This window comes from Mastigoproctus giganteus, chromosome 4 (assembly GCF_048544385.1).
Source record: "Mastigoproctus giganteus isolate SK-2022 chromosome 4, ASM4854438v1, whole genome shotgun sequence".
Classification (NCBI taxonomy): Eukaryota; Metazoa; Arthropoda; class Arachnida; order Uropygi; family Thelyphonidae; genus Mastigoproctus; species Mastigoproctus giganteus.
The window spans coordinates 235,129,347-235,151,905 of record NC_143578.1 but is presented as its reverse complement, the minus strand read 5'-3'; the positions used below and the strand labels follow the sequence as shown (position 1 = coordinate 235,151,905).

The following is a 22,559-nucleotide window of genomic DNA, read 5'->3' as shown; positions in this document are numbered from 1 at the left end:
TCGTCCACATTAAAAACTAAATCACGGTGGTTGTTGCCTTCATCTATTAAGTGTTTAAATTCGGAAGGATACTCTTCCACCATTTTTAACATTTTAAACATTTAATGCACATGTTTTATTTATACTTATATATAAAATAATTAATAAAATAAAATTTTACTTTGATCCTGTGGAGTCATCACTTGAGTACGTATTTACTTAAGTGATGACTCCACTACCCGTTTCGTCCACATTAAAAACTAAATCACGGTGGTTGTTGCCTTCATCTATTAAGTGTTTAAATTCGGAAGGATACTCTTCCACCACTGCAATGTCAGCACTAGCAGCCTCACCGGACACTTTCACATTGTGAATTTTACAACAGTTTTTAAACTGAAGAAACCACCCTTTGCTGGCCGTAAATGTTTCACTGCTACCAGACTCCTCACATAATTCGTCAGATAACGACTTTGCCTTGTCCAGAATTACCACCTGTGTAAGAGGAATGTTATTTTGGTTCATATCATCAATCCACAACACTAAAAATTTCTCCATTTTTTTCCATTGTCTCACTGCATGAATAAGTTGTTCTGGAGGATGACACACTTGTTATCCCTGTGTGTGTGTGCACTTTATTTTATCAACATTGTTCATAATTGTTGATACAGTAGAAGGTGCTAAACTCAAAGCCTTACACATATCCGACCGATGCTCACCCGACTCCATGTGACGATCACATCCATTTTCTCCTTAACTGTTAGTCTTTTACACTCTTTTTGCCCCCCCCACAGAGAACTGCCCTGTGCTTAGAGCTCATAAAGAGCAAAGAAACTGCCTTACACTTAGAGCTCATAGTTACACAAAAATTATTATTAATGAGAAATAACACTGTGTATCCCGTTAAACAATTGAGGGAAAATTCACAATGAAACGAACATGGCACACTGAATGTAAACAAAGAACCCTGAGGGCTCACATCTGGTGAGTATGGGCTTGGCACACCCAGGGTCCTGAGCTGGATATCATCATTCTTCTCTTTCTGGTGATTCCTTCTACTTTTGACTCTCTCTCTCTCAGGGTAACTTGGGAATTTTTTTTTTCCTGGTGCAGCATAAGCCTCAGGCTTCCTTGCACCATATGGCTATTAATAATAATAATAATAACTCTTGGCATAGCTATCATTCCACCACAATGCACCACAAAAAACAAATACGCCTAGTCCTTGTTTGGACTTGCAGGTGTTGCTACAACGTGTTACTGAGTTGTGATTTTTTTGTTATTTTCAATTTTTTCAGGTATTTATTTTGAAACAGTCATTAATGTGAAAAGTTAAAATAGACCATCGTGAAACGGGACCTACTGTACTTACTGTTAACTATGTATATATTTGACTTTTTATGAAAAAAGAAAACTTAATTAATAAATAAAAATATATGTACCATCATATCATTGCATTATATAGTGTAAGAATTTTTGTCATTTCTTTTAATTTCTAATAAAAATGAATTTTTCGAAGTTGCAAGAGCAATTGAATTCGAAGTTGCAAGAGCACTAATAGAATCTTTAATTGCAGCATGATATACATACAATTAGTCCCGTCACAGCATGGTGGTGCCAGGGGTTGTAATAACCAAACAAAGCTAAAGAGGGTAATGCTAATCAGGGTATGCCTGTACTATATTGTCCAAATATCATTAAAACTTGAAAATATGTCATTTTATGGTGTTAATCATGAATGTTGCTAAATGTAAAAATCATATATATGTTTCTTAAATCATTAAAAACAATGTTATTAATTTTGGAACAGTTTTTAGAATCACATTTCATTTTTCTTTCAAAGTTTTTATTAAAATGGGACCAACTTGTTTACTAATTTTTATTAAAATATTTTCCATTATGCATAAAAATCAAAAAAAACTTAAATAGTATTTAATAAATATTATTTAATTGGTAAGAAATTTTGAGAACATTTGAGAATATTCCAGAAAGGTGTAGAAGACTCCTGAATGTGATAGAATATTGTATGTGATTCTACAATATTCTAGAAAGTGGGGGTATTGTTTCAATGTTATAGAAGATTTTAAATGATACTAGAGTATTTTGCAATAATATAAATTGAGGAGTAACAGCTGTAACTTATAAAATCAAACACCCGTCATTCAGAAACAGTTTGTGCAAGTTTTGCGTGTTTTGTGATAAATATAGCAAGAAGTAAGGACTGAGTGTTGAAAAAAGTGCTATTATAACGCCATGAAAAGAAAGTTATTCCACGAGAAGTACTGGAAAAAAAAGTAGATGTTCCATTTAAAGGGGTATCAACTGTGATAGTGCATCTAAGGTGCTGAGGAAAGTAGTTTAAACTGCCAGTTTTTTTGAATCGACAATTCAAGGAGACTGGCAGTTTAAAGGGCAAACTACGATCAGGATGACTACACATAACAACTGAAGCATGATAGGACTATAACACTGATTTATAAACACAATCAATGACTTACTCTACCTGAAATTGGAGCAGAGTTTAACAGAAACAAATTGCTGTATCAATGTCCACTGTAAATCTTTGTCTTAAACAAGCAGGGCTTCATGTTTGTGTAGCAATCCAAAACCCTTATTAAAACTGGAAAATTGAAAGAAACTGTTGTCTTGCTAAGAGTTCATCAGCATTGAACAATTGAAGAGTGGAAAACATACTGTGGACAGATGAATCTAAATTTGAAATTTTTAGGTCTGAGCGTAGTTTATGTGAGATGATCAACTAAAGAAAAAATGGTTCCGCATTGTTTAGTGGCTACAGTCAAGCACATTGGTGGTTCCATCGTGATCTTGAGTTGCTTTTGTTTTTCTGGAGTAGGTGACATCGTCAGAATTGAAGGAATTTTAAGAAAAGAAGGCTGTAAAAACATTCTTGAACATAATGCGATATCCTCTGGACTTCAACTTTTTTGGAAGAAATTTTATATTACAATAAGATGATGACCCAAAGCTCTTTATCTGTGCAGGGACTTTCTAGAAAATAAACAACAGGAAGGGGTATTTCAAATTATGGTGTAGCCACCACCCCAATCGCCTGACTTAAACCCAATAAAGCTTTTATGGATCATCTACTATCAAGTCCACAAAGTCATCCATCTTCACAAAATTTATGGGGAACCTTGCAGATTACTTGGAATAATGTTAATCAAGACATTATTATAAAATTAATTTCCATAATGCCACGTCTATGCAAGGCAGTGATAAAATCTCATAGAGGATATTTTGATGAAAAATCAGTATACTGTAGTTGTTAATATTAATAATATTTTTTTAAATATTTTTTAATTATTTTTAAATATTTTTTTAAATATTAACAACTATACTGATAAAAATCAGTATAGTTGTTAATATTAATAATATTTTTTGCTGTGAATATTTCATAGCTTAATAAAAAATCTTAAAATACTTTGTAATGTGTTTTTTTTATATTAAACTTTACATTGTCATAACTAATTTCCAAAAAAATTAAACTGTTGTCATACATAAATTGCAGGCCCCGGATGCCAAGCGATTGTGACTAAGCGATTTCTCTGTGCTTTCACTGCGATTCTCAAAAGGTGAATTCTAGTTCTCTTTTACGTTCTTCTCCTTAATAAATCCTTTTATTTAATAGCAGCTCTTTTTTCAAAAGTACTGATCGAGAGCAAGAAAGGAAAGTAACCTTTCTTTTTTCATATTTAATAGACTAATCACTACTAACTTCGCTTGGTCACACCAGGCACTGCTCCTGCCTCCCCGTGGCGGGGCCGGTAACCTTGGCAGAAAAGTCCATCTGCCAGGGGCTAAGAGGAGCCAACATGGAAAAAAATATGTTTCCAACTATAGAGTCGACAAGCTGTTGACCAGATACCGAAAATAAACATGACTCGTCACAAGCAAAGAGGTTGAAAACAAATCCCTCGGTGACAGACTTACCAGCATTTTTAATAATGCACTCACTATCAGAACAGCCTCTCAGTAAGCTATTCCCTTTTCTAATCCAAAAACATCTGGAAAGTATTGCAGGGTCTCCCAAGACGGTTAAGAGACTGCAATCAGGGGACTTACTTGTTGAAACTCTAAACCACAGGCATTCTGAAAAACTACTAAAAATGACAACTTTTGCTGGTATTCCAGTTAACGTAACTCCACATGCAACCCTAAATACATCAAAGGGTGTAATATCTAGTTGGGACCTGATGAATGTGACGGAGGAAGAAATTAAAGAAGAACTTAAGGAACAAAATGTCATCGCTGTAAAAAGAATTATGGTCAAAACAGACAATATACTGATACCTACCAGAAATATAATTCTCACCTTTAACAGTCCAAATCTGCCCTCATCAATAAAAGCAGGATATCTTCTTTGCCGCACTCGTCCTTTTATACCAAATCCGTTGAGATGTTATAAATGCCAAAAGTATGGCCACTCTCAAACGACATGCAGAAGCAACCCAGTTTGTCCCAACTGTGGATCCTCTGATCACATTCAAAGTGATTGTTCAGTGAAAGAAATGATCTGTCCCAACTGCAAAGGCAACCATCCGGCCTACTCTAAGACATGTGAGAGATGGAAAACAGAGAAAAAAATTATGCAATATAAAGTTGAAAATAAAGTTAGTTATCAGGAAGCAAGAAAATTAGTTGCACCCATTATACATAACCGTACCTATGCCAGTATCGCAAAGAAATATCAGACAATAGCCACGCAAACTGATGTTACCATTCCACATAACATATCAATCTCCGACTGGGCTCGAGCTGTCCTCTCTCAGCAAGAGTCCAATACCCTGAAGCACTCAGACCAAGCCAGTAATACGCCTCTTAAAATTCCAGCAAAATCTCCTCCTCCACCAGTGATTGCTACTACTTCAAATAATCTTAATTCATCTACAAAAAAGATTATTCAGGACACATCGATGCATTCAGAGTATTCTCCCAAACAGGAAGATCCGGTTCTGGAAATATTTGTAGAAGAAGAAGATATGGACACAGGTCACCCTACATTTCCAAAAAGAGACAAACCAAAGCCAGAACGCCATAAGACATCCACGTCAGGTACAGCTTCTTCTTCTAAATTCAAGTAATGCCTAACATCTTGCAATGGAATTGCAGAGGCTTTCGTGGCAACATTGACGACATTCATTACTTAATTAACCGCTACTCTCCAGTTGGTTTCTGCCTGCAAGAAACCTATTTAACTCCTCAAATTTCCATTTCCATAAAAAACTACTCAATCTATCGACTAGATCGGAATACATCCAATTCTGCTCGAGGTGGTGTAGCTATCTTAATTAACACAAGGATTCCAGCTAGGCAAATCACTCTCCAAACCCGAATCGAAGCTGTCGCTGTGCGTCTGATTAGTCAGACCCAAAGGTCGCGGGTTCGATTCCCGCCTCGGGCTTGGATCAAAGTACTGCAAAAACCTTGGGAGGTGCAATATGGCCACAGAAGCCGATGCGCCAACAACTACCAAAATCAAAATCAAAAAATCAAATCAAATCTGATTAGTCAGACTGCTTTAACTCTAGTCTCAGTTTATCTCCCACCAAATCATACTTACTCTTATTCTGATCTTAAAGAACTTTTATTACAGCTCCCCTCCCCTATCTGCCTGCTAGGGGATTTCAATGGCCACCACCCTTTATGGGGATCAACTAAATTAGACCGACGCGGCCGACTGATCGAAACTTTGCTGGATAAAGAAAACCTCACTCTTCTTAACAGTGGTTCGCACACCCATATACAGTTACCTAATGGACAGACTTCTGCCATTGACCTATCGATTTGCTCCCCAATACTGTTTTCAGTCATGCAATGGTCCGCTCTGGATAATCCCATGGGCAGCGACCATTTTCCAATTGTTTGTAATCTGATGACTACACAACCACCATTAGACGAACCTTGCAGGAAATGGAAATTTTCTAAACTAATTGGGACAAATTTCAATCAGCAATCACATTGGACAAAAAAATTATACAACTACATCCCATAGATGAAGTTACCGACTGTATCACTTCCTGCCTTTTATTTGCAGCTAAAAGCTCAATTCCAATATCAAATTCAAAGACTCGACGCCATTTCAACTGTTGGTGGAATGAGGAATGCACAAAAGCGAAGAAAGAACAAAATAAAGCATGGAATTTATTTCGGCGAACTCCAACTACAGTTAATCTTATTCAATACAAGAAACTAAAGGCAAAAGCTCGTCTCATTCAAAGACAAGCCAAGAAAGATTCTTGGACTCGGTTTGCATCCACTATCAATAGAAACACGAACCCACGATTAATATGGAAGAAAATTAGGCAGCTTTCCGGGAAGTTTCCAACTGTTCCTTCCCCAATTCTCTCCTGCAATGGTCTAAACGTTTCTGCTCCTCTGGATATAGCAAATGCCTTAGGCAAAACTTTTGCTGACGTCTCAGCTGCTTCCACCTACTCTCCGGAATTTCAGAAAACTAAGAGCACCGCAGAACAGAGACACATCAACTTTCGAACTTCACTGCTACTTCCATATAACCAGCCACTCCAAAAATGTGAACTTATGCAAGCCATCAGAACAACACGCAACAGTGCCGCTGGGCCAGATGGGATATATTATGTTATGTTACAGCACCTTGATGAGGAAAACTTACAAATGCTGCTAGCCTTTTTTAACCGAATCTTCCTGGGAAATGTTTATCCCACTTCTTGGCACCATGCTACAGTTCTGGCCTTTTTGAAACCTGGAAAAGACCCCTCCAATCCTAATAGTTACAGACCACTATCTCTGTCCAGTTGCCTCGGTAAAATTCTTGAAAAAATGATCCACAGTCGACTCGCTTGGATCATTGAAAGCGAACATCTACTAAGTAATAGTCAGCATGGCTTTCGCCAAAACAGGTCCTCCTTTGATCTGATGATCAAGGCTGAATCCGAAATTCGCAATGCCTTTGTTAAAAACGAACACCTAGTTATGGTCTCCATAGATATAGAGAAAGCATTCGATACCACCTGGCATTATGGAATTCTTCGTGACCTCCATAATCATGGTCTCCGTGGCAGCCTGCCTATATTTATTAAGAACTTCCTCAAGAGCAGATCTTTCCAGGTGCGATATCAAAATTCCCTTTCTACTACATTCTTGCAAGAAGAAGGAGTACCACAAGGGTCAGTTTTGAGTGCAACCCTCTTTGCCCTCAGAATTGATTCTATCACAAAAGAACTTCCAAATACTGTAAAGGCGTACCTTTACGCTGACGATCTCTCTCTTTCTTGCCATTCACAGAATATGAGATCTATTGAAAGGCAATTGCAGATATCTCTCAATAAAGTACAAAAGTGGGCTGAGCGCAATGGATATCGTCTTTCCCAACAAAAAACAGTTGCGATCCACTTTTGCAATCAACGCAAACTGCATATGGATCCTGAACTTCGGATATCAAATACCACCATTCCGATTGCCAGCAATATCAGATTCTTGGGACTAATCCTGGACAGTAAGCTGAATTTCTTTGAGCATGTTAAATTGTTACGTACTACCTGTCTCAAAAAGATCAACATGCTAAGAGGTTTATCTGCCCATTCTTGGGGAGCAGACCGTACAACTTTGCTGCTCTTATATAGAGCATTGATCAGATCCCGTTTAGATTATGGTGCTCCAGTTTATGATTCTGCCCGGAGGAGTGTACTATGCTGGCTGGATCCTATTCAACATAATGCACTGCGGATTGCAATTGGTGCGTATAGGACATCTCCAACTCATAGTCTATACATTGAAGCTCATGAGTCCCCCCTGCATCTCCGCAGAAAAATGCTGTTACTTAAATATGCAGCCAAAATACAGACTTGCTCTTTTCATCCTATTCAGCCATACCTTTTTAATCAACCACTAATTAATCTCTATAGAAACAAACCAGGTAAAATCCGACCAGCTGGCCTACGGCTTCTTGAAATATCACAGAACTGGAATGTTCCTCTCCACAATAGGCAACAGATAGAGAATTACTCTCATCCTCCGTGGACCTCGTTTCCTCAACTAACTTGTGATACTTATTTTCTACAATGGGGAAAGAATCGCCTACCGACACTGAATGTGCAACAACTCCATGCTAGCCATCTTCAAAGCTGTGCTGACTTCTTGCCGGTATATACGGATGGTTCCAAATCTCTTTCAACTGTTGGAGCAGCAGTAGTGTTTCCCTCTGCTATCATATCAGCTTCTCTTCCACCTGAGTATACCAACTTTTCAGCAGAACTGTATGCAATACAATTAGCCCTAGAAAATTTGACTCTACATCCATCTGAAAAATATATAGTTTACACTGACTCTCTCAGCTCAATTAGAGCAATGCAGAATCCCTCTCAAAAGAATCACCATATTTTAATTAAAATCAGGAGTTTGCTATTGCAAATTGACAGCCGTCAACAACTAGTGAAGTTTTGCTGGATTCCAGCACATTCAGGCATAAAAGGAAATGAACTAGCTGATATATCTGCTAAAAATCCATCAACCTTAGACTTAACCTCTGCCTTCATTCCAGCATCTGATTATAATATCATAATTCAAACAGCATACCATGCACAGTGGACAGCACTATGGCATAAAGAAACAAATAACAAACTTTTTCAATTGAAACAGGATCCAAAATTATGGCACTCATGCACTCAACCAGTTCGGCGAGAAGAAGTGGTACTCGCACGGATAAGAATAGGGCATACCCATCTGAATCACCTCCATTTACTTACCGGCAATGATCCTCCACAGTGTTCACACTGCTCTGAACATCTAACAGTCAAACATATTTTGATTGACTGTCCACACTATCAAACACATCGTACTGCAACACTTCAAAATCTGGCTAATCTTAAAGAACCGCTGACACTACATCCTATCATAGGAGAGGAGGCAAATATTAAGGAACTTTTCTGCTTTCTGAAACAAATTAGAGTGTATAATCTTTTATGAATAGCTCTCAGAACTGAAATGAATTTGAATTGTTACGTTCTTTATTTTCTGATATAACTACGAATAGGCGCACTATAGCCATAGCAGCTAATGCGCCAATAAACAACCATACCACACATACCACACATAAATTGCACAAATTATTTCTCAGTTTACTGAGAGATAATTATTTTTTTTATATTTAATTATTTCTCAGTAAACTGAGAAATAATTTGTGCAATTTAATATGGCCCACCATATATACTGATTAAAGGATAGTGTGGCTGGAAAGACAAAAATCCAAAAAAGGATGGGAGCACACGAGTGCCACACTGTAACAGTATTCAACTATATAATGAAAACTGTAAATTAAGTTTTACAGTATGAGCTGCCATGATAAATGAAGTTAGACTGTTGGCATCATACAATAGCTAATGCTATTCCTTTTAAAAATTATGAAAATTAGGATGGCTTCCAACAACTTTTCCTTTGTTTTTTTGGCTGGCAAAGCCAAAAAAAACAGATTTTTTTTCATAATTTTGAAAGGCTATGTAATATTAGCTAAAATTATGCCCATTAATTAGTGTACATGTACATTCAGTTGGGAAAAGTTATACTCTATTGCATAACATGATCTAATTAAAAAAAATTTTGTTTATTCATTGGAATGATATGTAGGATGTACAGACTATATAATCTCTTCTATGTACATAATTTATATTATTCAAGACCTACAGTTTATTGCTGTTTTTCATGTACAGTGAAAACACTATAGCGGACCACTGAGACAGAATAAAGTGTCTGCTATAGGGAGGTGTCCGCTTTGCTGAGGTCGGTGTACATGTATTCAGTTTCAGTAATTCGGAAAAATAAAATTCTCTGTAACTGGTTGCTTAACACAGACTTTTTTTTTAATGCTTGTCATTATACATTTGTGTTTCAATTAACTTTTAATAAATAATGCATAATTAATTTTTAATAAATAAACTTATTTATTTACTATAAAATATCATTAACTTTTAGTAAAAAAATTTTAAAAAATTGATATAAATTGCTTTGTTTAGAGTATTTCATTTTGACAGTTTTATTTTCATTGTGGATAATTATATCACTCACTAGTTTTACTCCATATTCATAATTTTTTTGCTCACATATAATTCTTTTAATGTGGTGGAAGCGTGCTGGGACCATAACCCAGAGGTCCATAATCTACTGCATCAGCATATTTTTGGCGTCACACTGCTGTTTATCCTTTTCAGGATCTTCATTTTCCTCTTCCTCCATAAGTTCTTCATTGTTCATAAATTCATGTACAATGTCCTTTGCATCAGTGCTTATGTCACAGTATTAGAGTCTACAGAAACATATTCATCACCACATAGTGAAGAATTTCCTACTGTCCATAGCAAGCCATTAAGTACAGACACATCAGCTGCATTGCAAAGTCTCTATCACTTAACACTCAAATCAAATCATGCTTTATGGAAGCAGTTTTTAATTGTAGAGGAGCTCAAGTCATTCCATGCTGCACTAATCCAGATTATAGCATCTAGTACATCTATACTTTTGCAAAGTTTTGAACAGCTTTTTTCATCATGTTTTGAAATCAGGTGTTTAAGAACCATTTGTTGATATTTAACCCTAAAGTTTGCAATTATTCCTTGATCTAGTGGTTGAGAAATAGATGTGATGCTGGAAGAAAAAAACACCATTTCAACATTATTCAGTTTAATGTGTGGGTGAGATATGGCATTGTCAAGAAATAAAATAACTTTTCTATTCTGGAAAATCACTTTTATCCAACTGGATCAGCCATTCTATCATTATCTCCTAGTCATCCAAGCCTTATTGTCTTTATTTCCAGTGTACATTGAGTTTCCTTAAATCCAAACCTCTGAAACACCATGGTTTCATAGATTTGCCTATGACAAGAGGTATTTCACAAGTGCCCATCATGCCTGTATATTAGCATTAGCAGAGGCATACGATGCAAGAAAGCAAGCTTATGCAGCATCAGCCAAAAAATAAAATAAAAAACCGCTCCCATTTCGCCCCTCCGTTCGTTCCAAATACCTGTCCAGCTCAGCCTTAATTTTATTTAGGCTATCAACTTCCACAACAAAAGATGGAAGTCTGTTCCACCAATCAACTACCCGCTGACTAAAGGCAAACTTCCGCACATCTATCCTACAACTGTCTTTTCTCAATTTGAATTTATGCCCTCTCAGGTGATTATTCTGAGCAAGAGGAAGAATCCCATCAGCATTGAGCATGCTCAACCCATGCTCAACTTTATACACCTCAATCAGATCACCTCACAGGTACCTAGTCTCCAGACACTGTAATCTGCAAAACTTAAGCCTTTCTTCATAAGAACAATCCTTCGTTCCATTCACTAACCTTGTTGCCCCTCTCTGTACTCGTTCCAACAGCTCTACAGCCTTCTTAAAATGAGGCCTCCAGATGTATACAGTACTCAAGGTGTGGCCTGACCATTGCCTTATACAAGGGGATAATCACCTCCTTATCCCTGCTAAAAAAAATCTTATTAAAAACCCTATCCCTGCTATAAAAGTACAGTTAGACACTCCTTTACCACTTTACCTCCAGCACGTTTCCCCTCTGAGGCATTGTTTTACCCAGAGCTGCATGAAAAAAAAGACCCATTTCATCAGCATTCAATGTTTTCTGGTGAGTATGCAACAAGTATTGATGGCACCTTTTTTTACCACTCAACAACTGTTTCCAGATAACATCAGTGGACACTTCACAAATTGCTTTGAAGGAAATATTGTGACATCTATCGAACTTACCTAACCAGCTGTTAGATTATCTAAAGTTAATAGTGCCAGTTTATTTGGCAATTTCTATAGCCTTGGTTTGAATCATAGGCCCAGAGCTTATAATGTTTTGACTGGTACCTGACTAAACAACTCAAATATCAGTTTATCCAGCAAGGCACTTTGCCATGAGAAAATGTATGGTACTGCTTTCCATTTCCATGCTACTGTATTAACAAAGTTTCTTGCTGCTGCTGAAGTCTTTTCAATTTTGAAATGATGAGCTAACTTATGAACTCCACACTTTTCTTTTCTAAAATATTCTGTCACTTCTTTTTCTTTAAAGTTAACTGCTTTCTAGACATACTCTAATACAGTTTTTTTTTTTTTTTTATGAAAACCCCAAACACGAAAGGTATCAAAACCTATAGTACTTAGTACCGTGCATGGGTTGAAGGAGAAGTATGGGGGGAGGGGGATGCCGGAAACTTTGCTTTAGAGACTAAACATGTGGTTCACCACTTCAAGCATCCAATAAGCAAAGTGGTGGGTATGAGTATGTAAACTCTTACCCGTGCCTTGAACTCTGCACAGAATTTCACAATCATCCAGAATCTGTCCACTTGAAATTTACTGCAGTACTGTAACAACCACATACTGAGGAAACAATACTGAGCCTCACAGAATAGATGGATAGTAGTGCCAATAATGCGAGTCAGTTTTTTACACTTTGAAGATCTAGACATGCCATATGTTTAGTGGTGATAGACTATGGAGCAGTTTCAATCAAAGTGTCCGAATAAGTTTGACTGACAGTTTTATTAATGTAGCATGCATTTTTAGAGGACTGTAATGCAAATGTAAATTCATTAGAGCCCATTTGTAGTGTTAATTTTTTTTTTAAAGAAATTTATCATACAGTACTGTATTACAACTGATTCTCACATTCACACTAAAATTCTCCCCTTTCTCTCTCTCAGCAACAGCGTCTCTCAAGTTTACAATTTTATTGCCCTGCTAAGTGATGTGAATTCCAGCGGAACTGCTTCAGACTGTCGAAACAAAGTTTGTAAATTCTATATCAGCAGTGGTGAGCGTACTAACAAAATATTCTGCAATCTATTCCATAAGTAATTTGTGGCTATCAGAAGACTAATTAGTATCACTGTTACTATAATAACCTTGACATTCACTTGCCTTCATGGTTAAATGAAGACTTATGAAAACGCGTGTATGTATGTCACCAGCAATGAACGTGTTCCTCTGAAATGTTACCCTTGAAAAAACCTTTGTTTCCATTGCAGAAAGGCTTAAAAATCAAAAGGTGCAGTTATCAAAGTGTCTGCATCTGCACTAGAGAGTGTTTGCTTTGGGGAAGTCGTTTAACATGTAATTTCAACTACTTATGACCAGGACCCAAGCCTGAGTGTCCAAAACAAGAGGTAGTTTGTTGTACATTATAGTCTTATTCTTCTTTCTAGCAGTTAGCTCCGAGACTGGCTTGGAATCTTCTGACAGTGACCAAATGAAATACAGAGTGGTTAAACTTGTCTATAAAACTTCAGCTTGTACTATCTCTGACTATGCTCTTATTTCAGATGACTTCATTTGATGTATTTCTGCGTGATGATGATACCGTTTAGCAGCTTTCTGTAGCTTATTCAAAGTATAAAGATTATATTTATATAAAATACTGTGAAGTCTTACTTTTATATAATTATCAAATAATGATTCTCTTTATTTAGGACTGGGCAAATGACAATGAAACCCGTCAGTCAGTCGAAAATTCAGTGATATACACTTACTACAGTAAGTTTGATTTTCCTTTCAGTGTAAAACAATATTTTCTTCCATTTTTGAATTGATATCAACTAATTATGTGTATACTCACACAGAGTGCATTTCAAAAATATTGCTGCTGCTGTCAACAGATGTTATAAGAACCAACCTGTTATTAGTCATGTTAGCATACATGCATAATGCCCCTGTTGTCTTCACCATGTCTATCTGTCCACACCAGTGTTGAATCCAAGGGGATGGCTGGGGTGAGTTTCATCCCTGGTGGTATAAAATCCCCCCACCAAGTAAAAAATAGTAATTTTTATTTTAATATTTGTTCCAAAGCCTCAGATGTTTAAATTTTTGCCACATTTTTTGTTTAATTTTAATTGAAATTTTCTTCTTACTGCACTCTTTAGGGGACATATTATCAGTTTACACAATGTTGTAATTATAAAACATGAATACAGTAAATTTATGAAAAAAAAATAAACACAAAACAAAAAATCACATCAATTAAAGCAATGTTTCCCAAAGTGTGGTACTCGCACCACCAGTGTTATGTAGAAGGTTTTAGGTGATTTTTGGATTATCGTGATTAATAATAATCATGATTAAAGTGAAAATAAATCACTAAAATTCAAGACACGAAATTTTCAAAATAATTGAATAGGAAATATTTCTGGCTGCACAAATTGTAACTAAAAGCCACTGTTTGAAGCGTCAGTATTTTTGTTTTATGGTTTTCAGGTTCCCTTTATTTTCACACAAACCATCTCTTGATAGTGTTTCACACAAACGGTCTACTTTTAACTAATTCTTTGTTTGTATATCGCAAACAAGACAACAACTGGATTACAGGCTGTGAATAGGTTTGCCTGAATTGGTTCCGCAGTGATGGATGCTACTTGTAATTAGAGAGTCCCGCAGCTTTCAAGGGAAGGGCTAAACAGTGTCTGAACAGAGAGACGAGTCTGCTGCAGCCACTATTTCAATCGTTGGCAGTTTGCTTTATGATTTTCAGGTTCCCTTTACAGCAGGCCCCCGTTATAATGCAGTTCGCTTTACGCTGATTCGCTGAAACGCTGTTAGCATTAGCATTAGCATTAGTAGAGGCATTTGATGCAAGAAAGCAAGCTTATGCAGCATCAGCCAAAAAAAAAAAAAACCACTTCCACTTCACCCCTCTGTTCGTTCAAAATACCTGTCCAGCTGAGCCTTAAACTTATTTAGGCTATCAACATCCACCACAAGGGATGGAAGTCTGTTCCACCAACCAACCACCCGCTGGCTAAAGGCAAATTTCCGCACGTCTATCCTACATCTGTCTTTCCTCAATTTGAATTTATGCCCTCTCAGGTGATTATTCTGAGCTAGAGGAAGAATCCCATCAGCATTGAGCATGCTTAAACCATTCAAGGCTTTATACACCTCTATCAGATCACCTCGCTGGTGCCTAGTCTCCAGACACTGTAATTTGCAAAACTTAAGCCTTTCTTCGTAAGAGCACCCCTTTGTTCCATTCACTAATCTTGTTGCCCTTCTCTGTACTCGTTCCAGCAGCTCTACATCCTTCTTGAAATGAGGCCTCCAGACCTGTATACAGTACTCTAGGTGTGGCCTGACCATCGCCTTATACAATGGAATAATCACCTCCTTATCCCTGCTGGAAAAATTCCTGTATATCATTGACAATACTCCATGAGCTACTCTTGCAGCCCGTCTGCACTGCTCAGAGAACTTCATATCTGCCTGCACAACCACCCCCAAGTCCCTTTCATTCTCTACCACTGTCAGTGTAGTACCACAGAGTTGATACGTTGCTCTGGGGTTGCTGTTTCCCATGTGTAGTACTTTACATTTATCAATGTTAAACTTCATTTGCCACCTCTCAGCCCATCTGCTCAACCTTTCCAGATCCTGTTGCAGCAGCATAGTGTCAGTAGTGTCCTTGACAACCCTGCCAACCTTTGTATCGTCTGCAAACTTGGACATTAATCCCGATATACCATCATCAATATCATTTATAAATACAGAAAACAATAATGGACCCAACACTGAGCCCTGAGGGACTCCACTAATAACATCAGTCCACGATGAGCAGTGTCCATTGATTACCACTCTCTGTCTTCTCCCCCTCAACCACCCCTTTATCCATAGCAGCAATTTGCCTCCAATGTCACACTGCTCCAATTTGTGTAGCAGTCTTCCATGTGCAACAGTATCAAAAGCCTTTCTAAGATCCAAGTATATAATATCAAAGTTATTCCCTGCATCCAGTTCTTTTGTGACTGCATCATAGTATCCAATCAAGTTGGTCAGGCAAGACTTCCCCTTAACAAAACCATGCTGTGTCTGAGCTATAACTGTTCTTATATTATAACCCATATCTGACTATAACGCTGTCACAGATGACTATAACGCTCTTTTACAGATTGCATTTTTGGCATATTTAACGAAATTGTTTCATTTGATGGAGTCGATAGCTTGAAAATGAATATAAAAATACGGTTAAAACGTTTCCCCGGCCAACTTGAGAAATTTTTCTACACTGAGTGAAATTTTCTCTCGCGCTAATTTAATTGCAGTACAGTGACTTGTTACGTAGTTACAAGATCAACATTTTAAAAAAATGATGAAGTATATTGCTTGTAATATTTGCGTTATATGCATTTATCCGAAGTCTAGTCATCACTCAGTACAGTATTAGACATTGTGCGTAATGGACAGTTTACTTTAACATTGTATCGTAATTAATGCAACCAATGCAATTACATTTTCGAAGAGCTAATAATGACCGACAGGAATGAAAAAGCAACAATGTCTGGGTGCAGTACGAAAACTATAAATGTAAGAAAAAGACTAAATTTGAAAATTAAATTAGACGTTTTGAAGCAAATCGATTCCGGTCAAAGACAACCGGATGTGTGCCATAATTTAGGACTTTGCAAGTTTAACTGTAAGAACAATTATAAAAAAAATAAAGAATTAATTTTAGCAGCGGGAAAGATAGCTGTTCCACTGCAAGCAACTAGTGCTAGGCCGGCTATTAGGATTGAAATGTAAACACTAACTAATTTTATTGAAGATAATATCCAATGCAGAATTCAGTTAAGTTAAATATTATAAAAAAATAATAATAATAATAAAAAAGAGAGAAAAATTAGCCTATATGATGATCTGAAGAAAACTCACCTTAAAAAAAAAAAATTTTGACCCATTTAAAACTAGTAAGGGCTGGTTGAATAGATTTAAAATCCAGGGAGAAGCCGCTAGTGCAGATCAAGGAGCCAAAACTTTCAAAAAAGAACTTGTTAAAATTATTGAAGAGGGGTATTATGTGTTATACTTATCAACAAGTTTTTAACATATATGAAGCAGGACTTTTGTGGAAACGAATGCCTAAAAGAAGTTTCATATTGAAAGAAGAAAAAAACATGCCAGGTTTCAAAGCAGCGAAGGATTGGTTGACTTTATTGTTGGGTGGTAACGCTTGGGGGGGATTAAAATTAATACCCCTTTTAGTTTATTTGGAAGAGGGCCAAAATTCAACCCAAAATCGACAAATTTTTCATGATTAAATTCATCAGTTAAATTAAATCAATTTAGATCAATTAAATTCATGATTTTAATTGGAATTTTAAGTTTAATTTTGATACATAAGTAGTTACTACATAATTATATACGTATGTGATGGAGAATATTTTATATGTATAAATATTTGAATATTAAATATTTTGACCGACATTTGTGCATCTTTTCACTACCGTGTATTATTGATTAGGAAATATCCTACGGCACCGACCGCAACTCACAAATGCATATGTTACCTTATGGGAATGCAGCGCTCGCTTAGCGCGGATTCACTTAGTGCTCTGTTTTTCCGGAACGAATTATCAGTGTTAAGCGGGGGTCACCTGTACAGTCTGTCCTCGTATAGCACGATAGTTGCGTTCCTGGAAACCCTCGTGCAATGCAAAATCGTGCAATATAAACAACAGCCCCTATGGGAAAAGTAGGGTTAGGTGCCGACCACCCAAGATTGAACACACATTTGGAACCAAAACATTACCAAACACAATAAATAATCGGGTAATTTTAATCGTTATAAAATACTTACGTATTTTATAACGATTAAAATACGTAATAAAAATAATATTATATTATAATAAAGTATTTTTAGTATTTTTTAATACTAAAAAAGTATTTTTTACGGATAAAATACGTATTTTATTCGTAAAAAAATTATTATATTAAATAAAATAGTCGTAATAAAATACTTACGTATTTTATAATACGTAAGTCGTAATAAAATATTGCTAATGCTTTTGCTTCTATCGTAAGCAAACTTGCTTTTTGTTTGATTTTCTATCCAAAGAGATGACAGCTGTTCCATCTCTTCCAATTTCTGTGTGTCTTAATCTAATGGATTTTAATTACACTTTGAGTTGTTCCCGCTATGAAAGTTGTTTTTATTTTCTCTGCATTCTTTGTAATTCTCCGCGTTGCCTCATTTAGGTCTGTAGCACGTGCAATATCACATGGTCTTTCATTTCGCTCAAAGCGTTTCACAATTTCATATTTTTCTCTATCGACAGAAGCGGACTGGCCATAAGCCTTACGGGGGAAACCACGGTGGGCCGGAGCCGGTGTGATTTTGGCCATAAACCGTAGTATGAGGCCACTACAAATTTTCCCGGGTAAGAATTTTTGACCCAGTCCGCCTCTGTTTATCGATATTGCTTCTTTTTTTTTTCTCTCTGAATCTGCAGTGTCTTAGCCAGGACGCTTCCTTTTCACACCTTTTAAGTATTTTACTCATTTTTAGGGAATAGAGCACAATTACAAAACGAGGAGGCATGCTTGATACACATAAACAAAGCTGCGCGCGTATAGCAACTGAATAAACAACACCGTAGAGGCCGAGATACACTATTAACACCTCACATTTTACTAAAGCACATTTCTGGGGGTTACTACCATAAAACAATAAACACAATTTCCAGTTGCGTTTCTGCTAGTGGAATCTGTTATAAACTGGTAGTAAACACCATCTAATTGCATTTGCGATTATATGGATAGCTGGAATTGTGTTGGTTTTTACGTTATTATGGTGAAATGTGTTTCCCCTTCACTGATATAAAACATAAATACATTTTCAGAATCTTCTTCGTTCCTATCGTGTTGCATTCAGTTGGGGTGATTCCGCATTCGACTGCCATTTCTTGTAAGCACAAAGGCGAATCGTGTATAAGCGAATTCGGTTCGTGTTATATAAGATAACGTTCCCCTATTTATAAATCGTGTATGATCGAATTCGTGTAATGCAAACACGTGTTATACGAGGACCGACTGTATTTGTTTTTTTTCACAGCAAGAGTCTACTTGTGGCTAATTTTTTATTTGTATACCTCAAACAAGACAATGACTTGGTTTGCAGCCTACAAAAATACATTTTATAACCTTTTTATTACATATGTATTTGTACTATACGTAGTTTGTGGTGAGATCATCCGTTGCCAGGTTACCTTGATGAATGCCCTTCAAAGGACAAAGAAATAATAAAGCTATACGTACATATGGAAAAATGAAACAAAGAAAACGTGGGAACTGAAATGAGAAAATTCAGCTGATCACAGGGATTTCCAATCTTTGATTATTTTATCCTTGCCACCTTTTACAAATAAGATCACTCAAAGTCATGCAGATGGGGTGGAATACTCTTTCAGTGAAGTTAGGGTTTGGTTGGCAGTGAAGTTTCAGTGGGCATTTCATAAAGTGAGGAAGCAATTATGAGTGCAAAAAACCAAATCAAATCATTAAAATGCATTACATTTTCATTGTTTATTAGAATCGTATGTTCAGTTATACAAAGGGTACTAGGAAAGTTTTGCAATATGACGCAACAATGAATCACAGGAAGCTGCTTGTTGCTGCATGTTGAGACATGTTTATACGTGTATAGTAGCCGCCGCGCCAAGTCGATGGGCTCAGTTATTCATTAGTAGTGAGAGTGTAAAGTGCTTGCGATGGCATCGTGGTCACGAAATGAGATAAGGACAGTTTTGCGGTATAATTTCGTGCGTGGTTTAACCATAGACCAGTGCTTAGAAGAAATGACTCTTGCACTAGATGATGATTGTCCACATCGTACAACGATATTCAGGTGGTATAGAGAGTTCCAAAGGGGAAATTTCACTCTGGAGGATTCTGAGAGGCCGGGAAGGCCACGAACGTCAGTTACGGAAGAAAACGTTACTGCTGTGAGGAAAATGCTTGACGAAAACAGGCGAGTGACCTACCAACAGATAGAGGATACTTTGGGCCTAAATGCACCAGCAATTCGTTCGATTCTGCAAGATCATTTGCACGTGAAGAAACTTTGTTCTCTCTGGATGCCGCATCAACTGACTGAAGAGCAGATGACACGACGTGTGACTTGGTGCCGGGAGATGTTAAAAAAGTTTGATAAGGGACAATCTCGGTATGTGAACAACATCGTGACAGGTGACGAGACTTGGCTGTACTATTACGATCTGCCGACCAAGGCTCAAAACAAAGTTTGGGTCTTTGATGATGACGACACACCCGTAATTGTCAGAAAATCCCGATCTGTAAAGAAGAAAATGATAGCTGTATTTTTCAAATTGAGTGGAATTGTGGAACGTGTCGTTTTGGACACGCAGAAGACAGTCACAGCTAAGTGGTATACTGAACAATGCCTGCCTAAAGTCATTGGATCTATGAAGAACCTGCGGCCAAAGTCAAGAATGGACACCTGGTACCTCCATCACGATAATGCTGCAGCTCACCGCGCCAAAGCCTGCACCGAATATTTGACCACGACATGACTGAAACTTCTCGAGCACCCTCCCTACAGTCCAGCCCTTGCTTCCTGCGACTTTGCACTGTTCCCGCATGTGAAAATGAAGCTAAAAGGGAGGCGGTTTTCCAGTGATGAGGACCTTCTACGGGCTTGGGACAACGAGTGTGCTTTACTCCCTAGTGAAACTTGGCAGAACTGGTTTAAAGATTGGTTTCGGAGGATGGAGAGGTGTATTGAATGTAGAGGAAATTACTTTGAAAAAATTAAATAAACAAAGCTGTATTGCAAAACTTTCCTAGTACCCTTTGTAAGAATCAATTTTGAATGCCTTTGTGATATTTGTCTGAATCACATTTCTCGAGATCACAACCATAAAACAATAAACACCTTGCAGTTTCCATTTTATTGGGCTTTTGTAAATATTACATAATAAAAAAATATACACATATACTATATGTACCCCCAGAGTTTACATTCCCCCCCCCCCCCCACCCAGTGCAAACACTGTGGATTCAACACCAGTCCATCCACACATAACAGTTTTACTCCCAGAAAATGAATTTTCGTGACATTTTTTTTTTTGGACCTTTTAAAAATTTTGTCAAACCATGCCAAATTTCATTAAAATCAGACCAATAGAAATTTGACAATTATTATTATTTTTATTTATTTATTTATTACTATTTTTTTAATGATCCCAAACTTCCTTGGGATAATTCAGTATGAGATATCGAGGTCTGCTATGGTTCTTTCGTAGTTGTGGCCCACCTCCTCATGGCTTAGATGCACTGGGCAGGCTTTCCAGGTGATTGCCTTCCTGGTAGCAAAGTAGCCAGAAACATTAGCATTAGCATTAGTAGAGGCATACGATGCAAGAAAGCAAGCTTATTCAGCATCAGCCCAAAAAAAAAAAAAAAAAACCCTCTCCCATTTCACCCCTCCGTTCGTTCGAAATACCTGTCCAGTTGAGCTTTAAATTTGTTTAGGCTATCAACTTCAACAACAAGTGATGGAAGTCGGTTCCACCAACCAACCACCCGCTGGCCAAAGGCAAATTTCCGCACATCTATCCGACATCCGTCCTTCCTCAATTTGAATTTATGCCCTCTGAGGTGATTATTCTGAGAAAGATGAAGAATCCCATTGGCATTGAGCATGCTCAAACCATTCAAGGCCTTATACACCTCTATCAGATCACCTCGCCGGTGCCTAGTCTCCAGACTCTGTAATTTGCAAAACTTAAGCCTTTCTTCGTAAGAGCAACCCTTTGTTCCATTTACTAATCTTGTTGCCCTTCTCTGTACCCGTTCCAGCAGCTCTACATCTTTCTTGAAATGAGGCCTCCAGACCTGTATACAGTACTCAAGATGTGGCCTAACCATTGCCTTATACAAGGGAATAATCACCTCCTTATCCCTGCTAGAAAAATTCCTGTATATCATTGACAAGACACCATGAGCTACTCTTGCAGCTCGTCTGCACTGCTCAGAGAACTTCATATCTCCCTGCACAATTACCCCCAGGTCCTTTTCATTCTCCACCACTGTCAGTGTGGTACCGCAGAGTTGATACGTTGCTCTGGGGTTACTGTTTCCCATATGCAGTACTTTACATTTGTCAATGTTAAACTTCATTTGCCACCTCTCAGCCCATCTGTTCAACCTTTCCAGATCCTGTTGCAGCAGCATAGCGTCAGTAGTGTCCTTGACGACCCTGCCAACCTTTGTATCATCTGCAAACTTGGACATTAAACTTGATATCCCATCATCAATATCATTCATAAACACCGAAAACAACAACGGACCCAACACTGAACCTTGAGGAACTCCACTAATAACATTAGTCCACGTTGAGCAGTGTCCATTGATTACCACTCTCTGTCTTCTGCCACTCAACCATCCCCTTATCCATAGCAGCAATTTGCCTCCAATGCCACACTGCTCCAATTTGTGCAGCAGTCTTCCATGTGCAACAGTATCAAAAGCCTTTCTAAGATCCAAATATATAATATCAAAGTTATTCCCTGCATCCAGTTCTTTTGTGACTACATCATAGTATCCAATCAAATTGGTCAGGCAAGACCTGCCCTTAACAAAACCATGCTGCGTCTGAGCTATAACTGAATTCTTGTCTAGATGATCCTGCAGTGCTTCTTTAACCAGTGCCTCCATTAATTTACCTGGAACAGAAGTTAAACTAACAGGTCTATAATTACTTGTGTCAGCCTTTGATCCTCCTTTGTGAATTGGGGTTAC

The 22,559-nt window shown here is 37.4% G+C and overlaps 1 protein-coding gene across 1 annotated transcript in view; it reads left to right on the top strand.

Moving 5' to 3' along the window:
• Nucleotides 1-22,559, top strand: part of LOC150087510 (lysosomal cobalamin transport escort protein LMBD1-like) — a 104,882-nt gene that overhangs the window by 17,413 nt on the left and 64,910 nt on the right. The window contains exon 3 of the mRNA XM_090372106.1: nt 13,445-13,508. Coding sequence (XP_090228232.1) covers nt 13,445-13,508 — 64 coding nt within the window. The remainder of the gene's footprint in view (nt 1-13,444; nt 13,509-22,559) is intronic.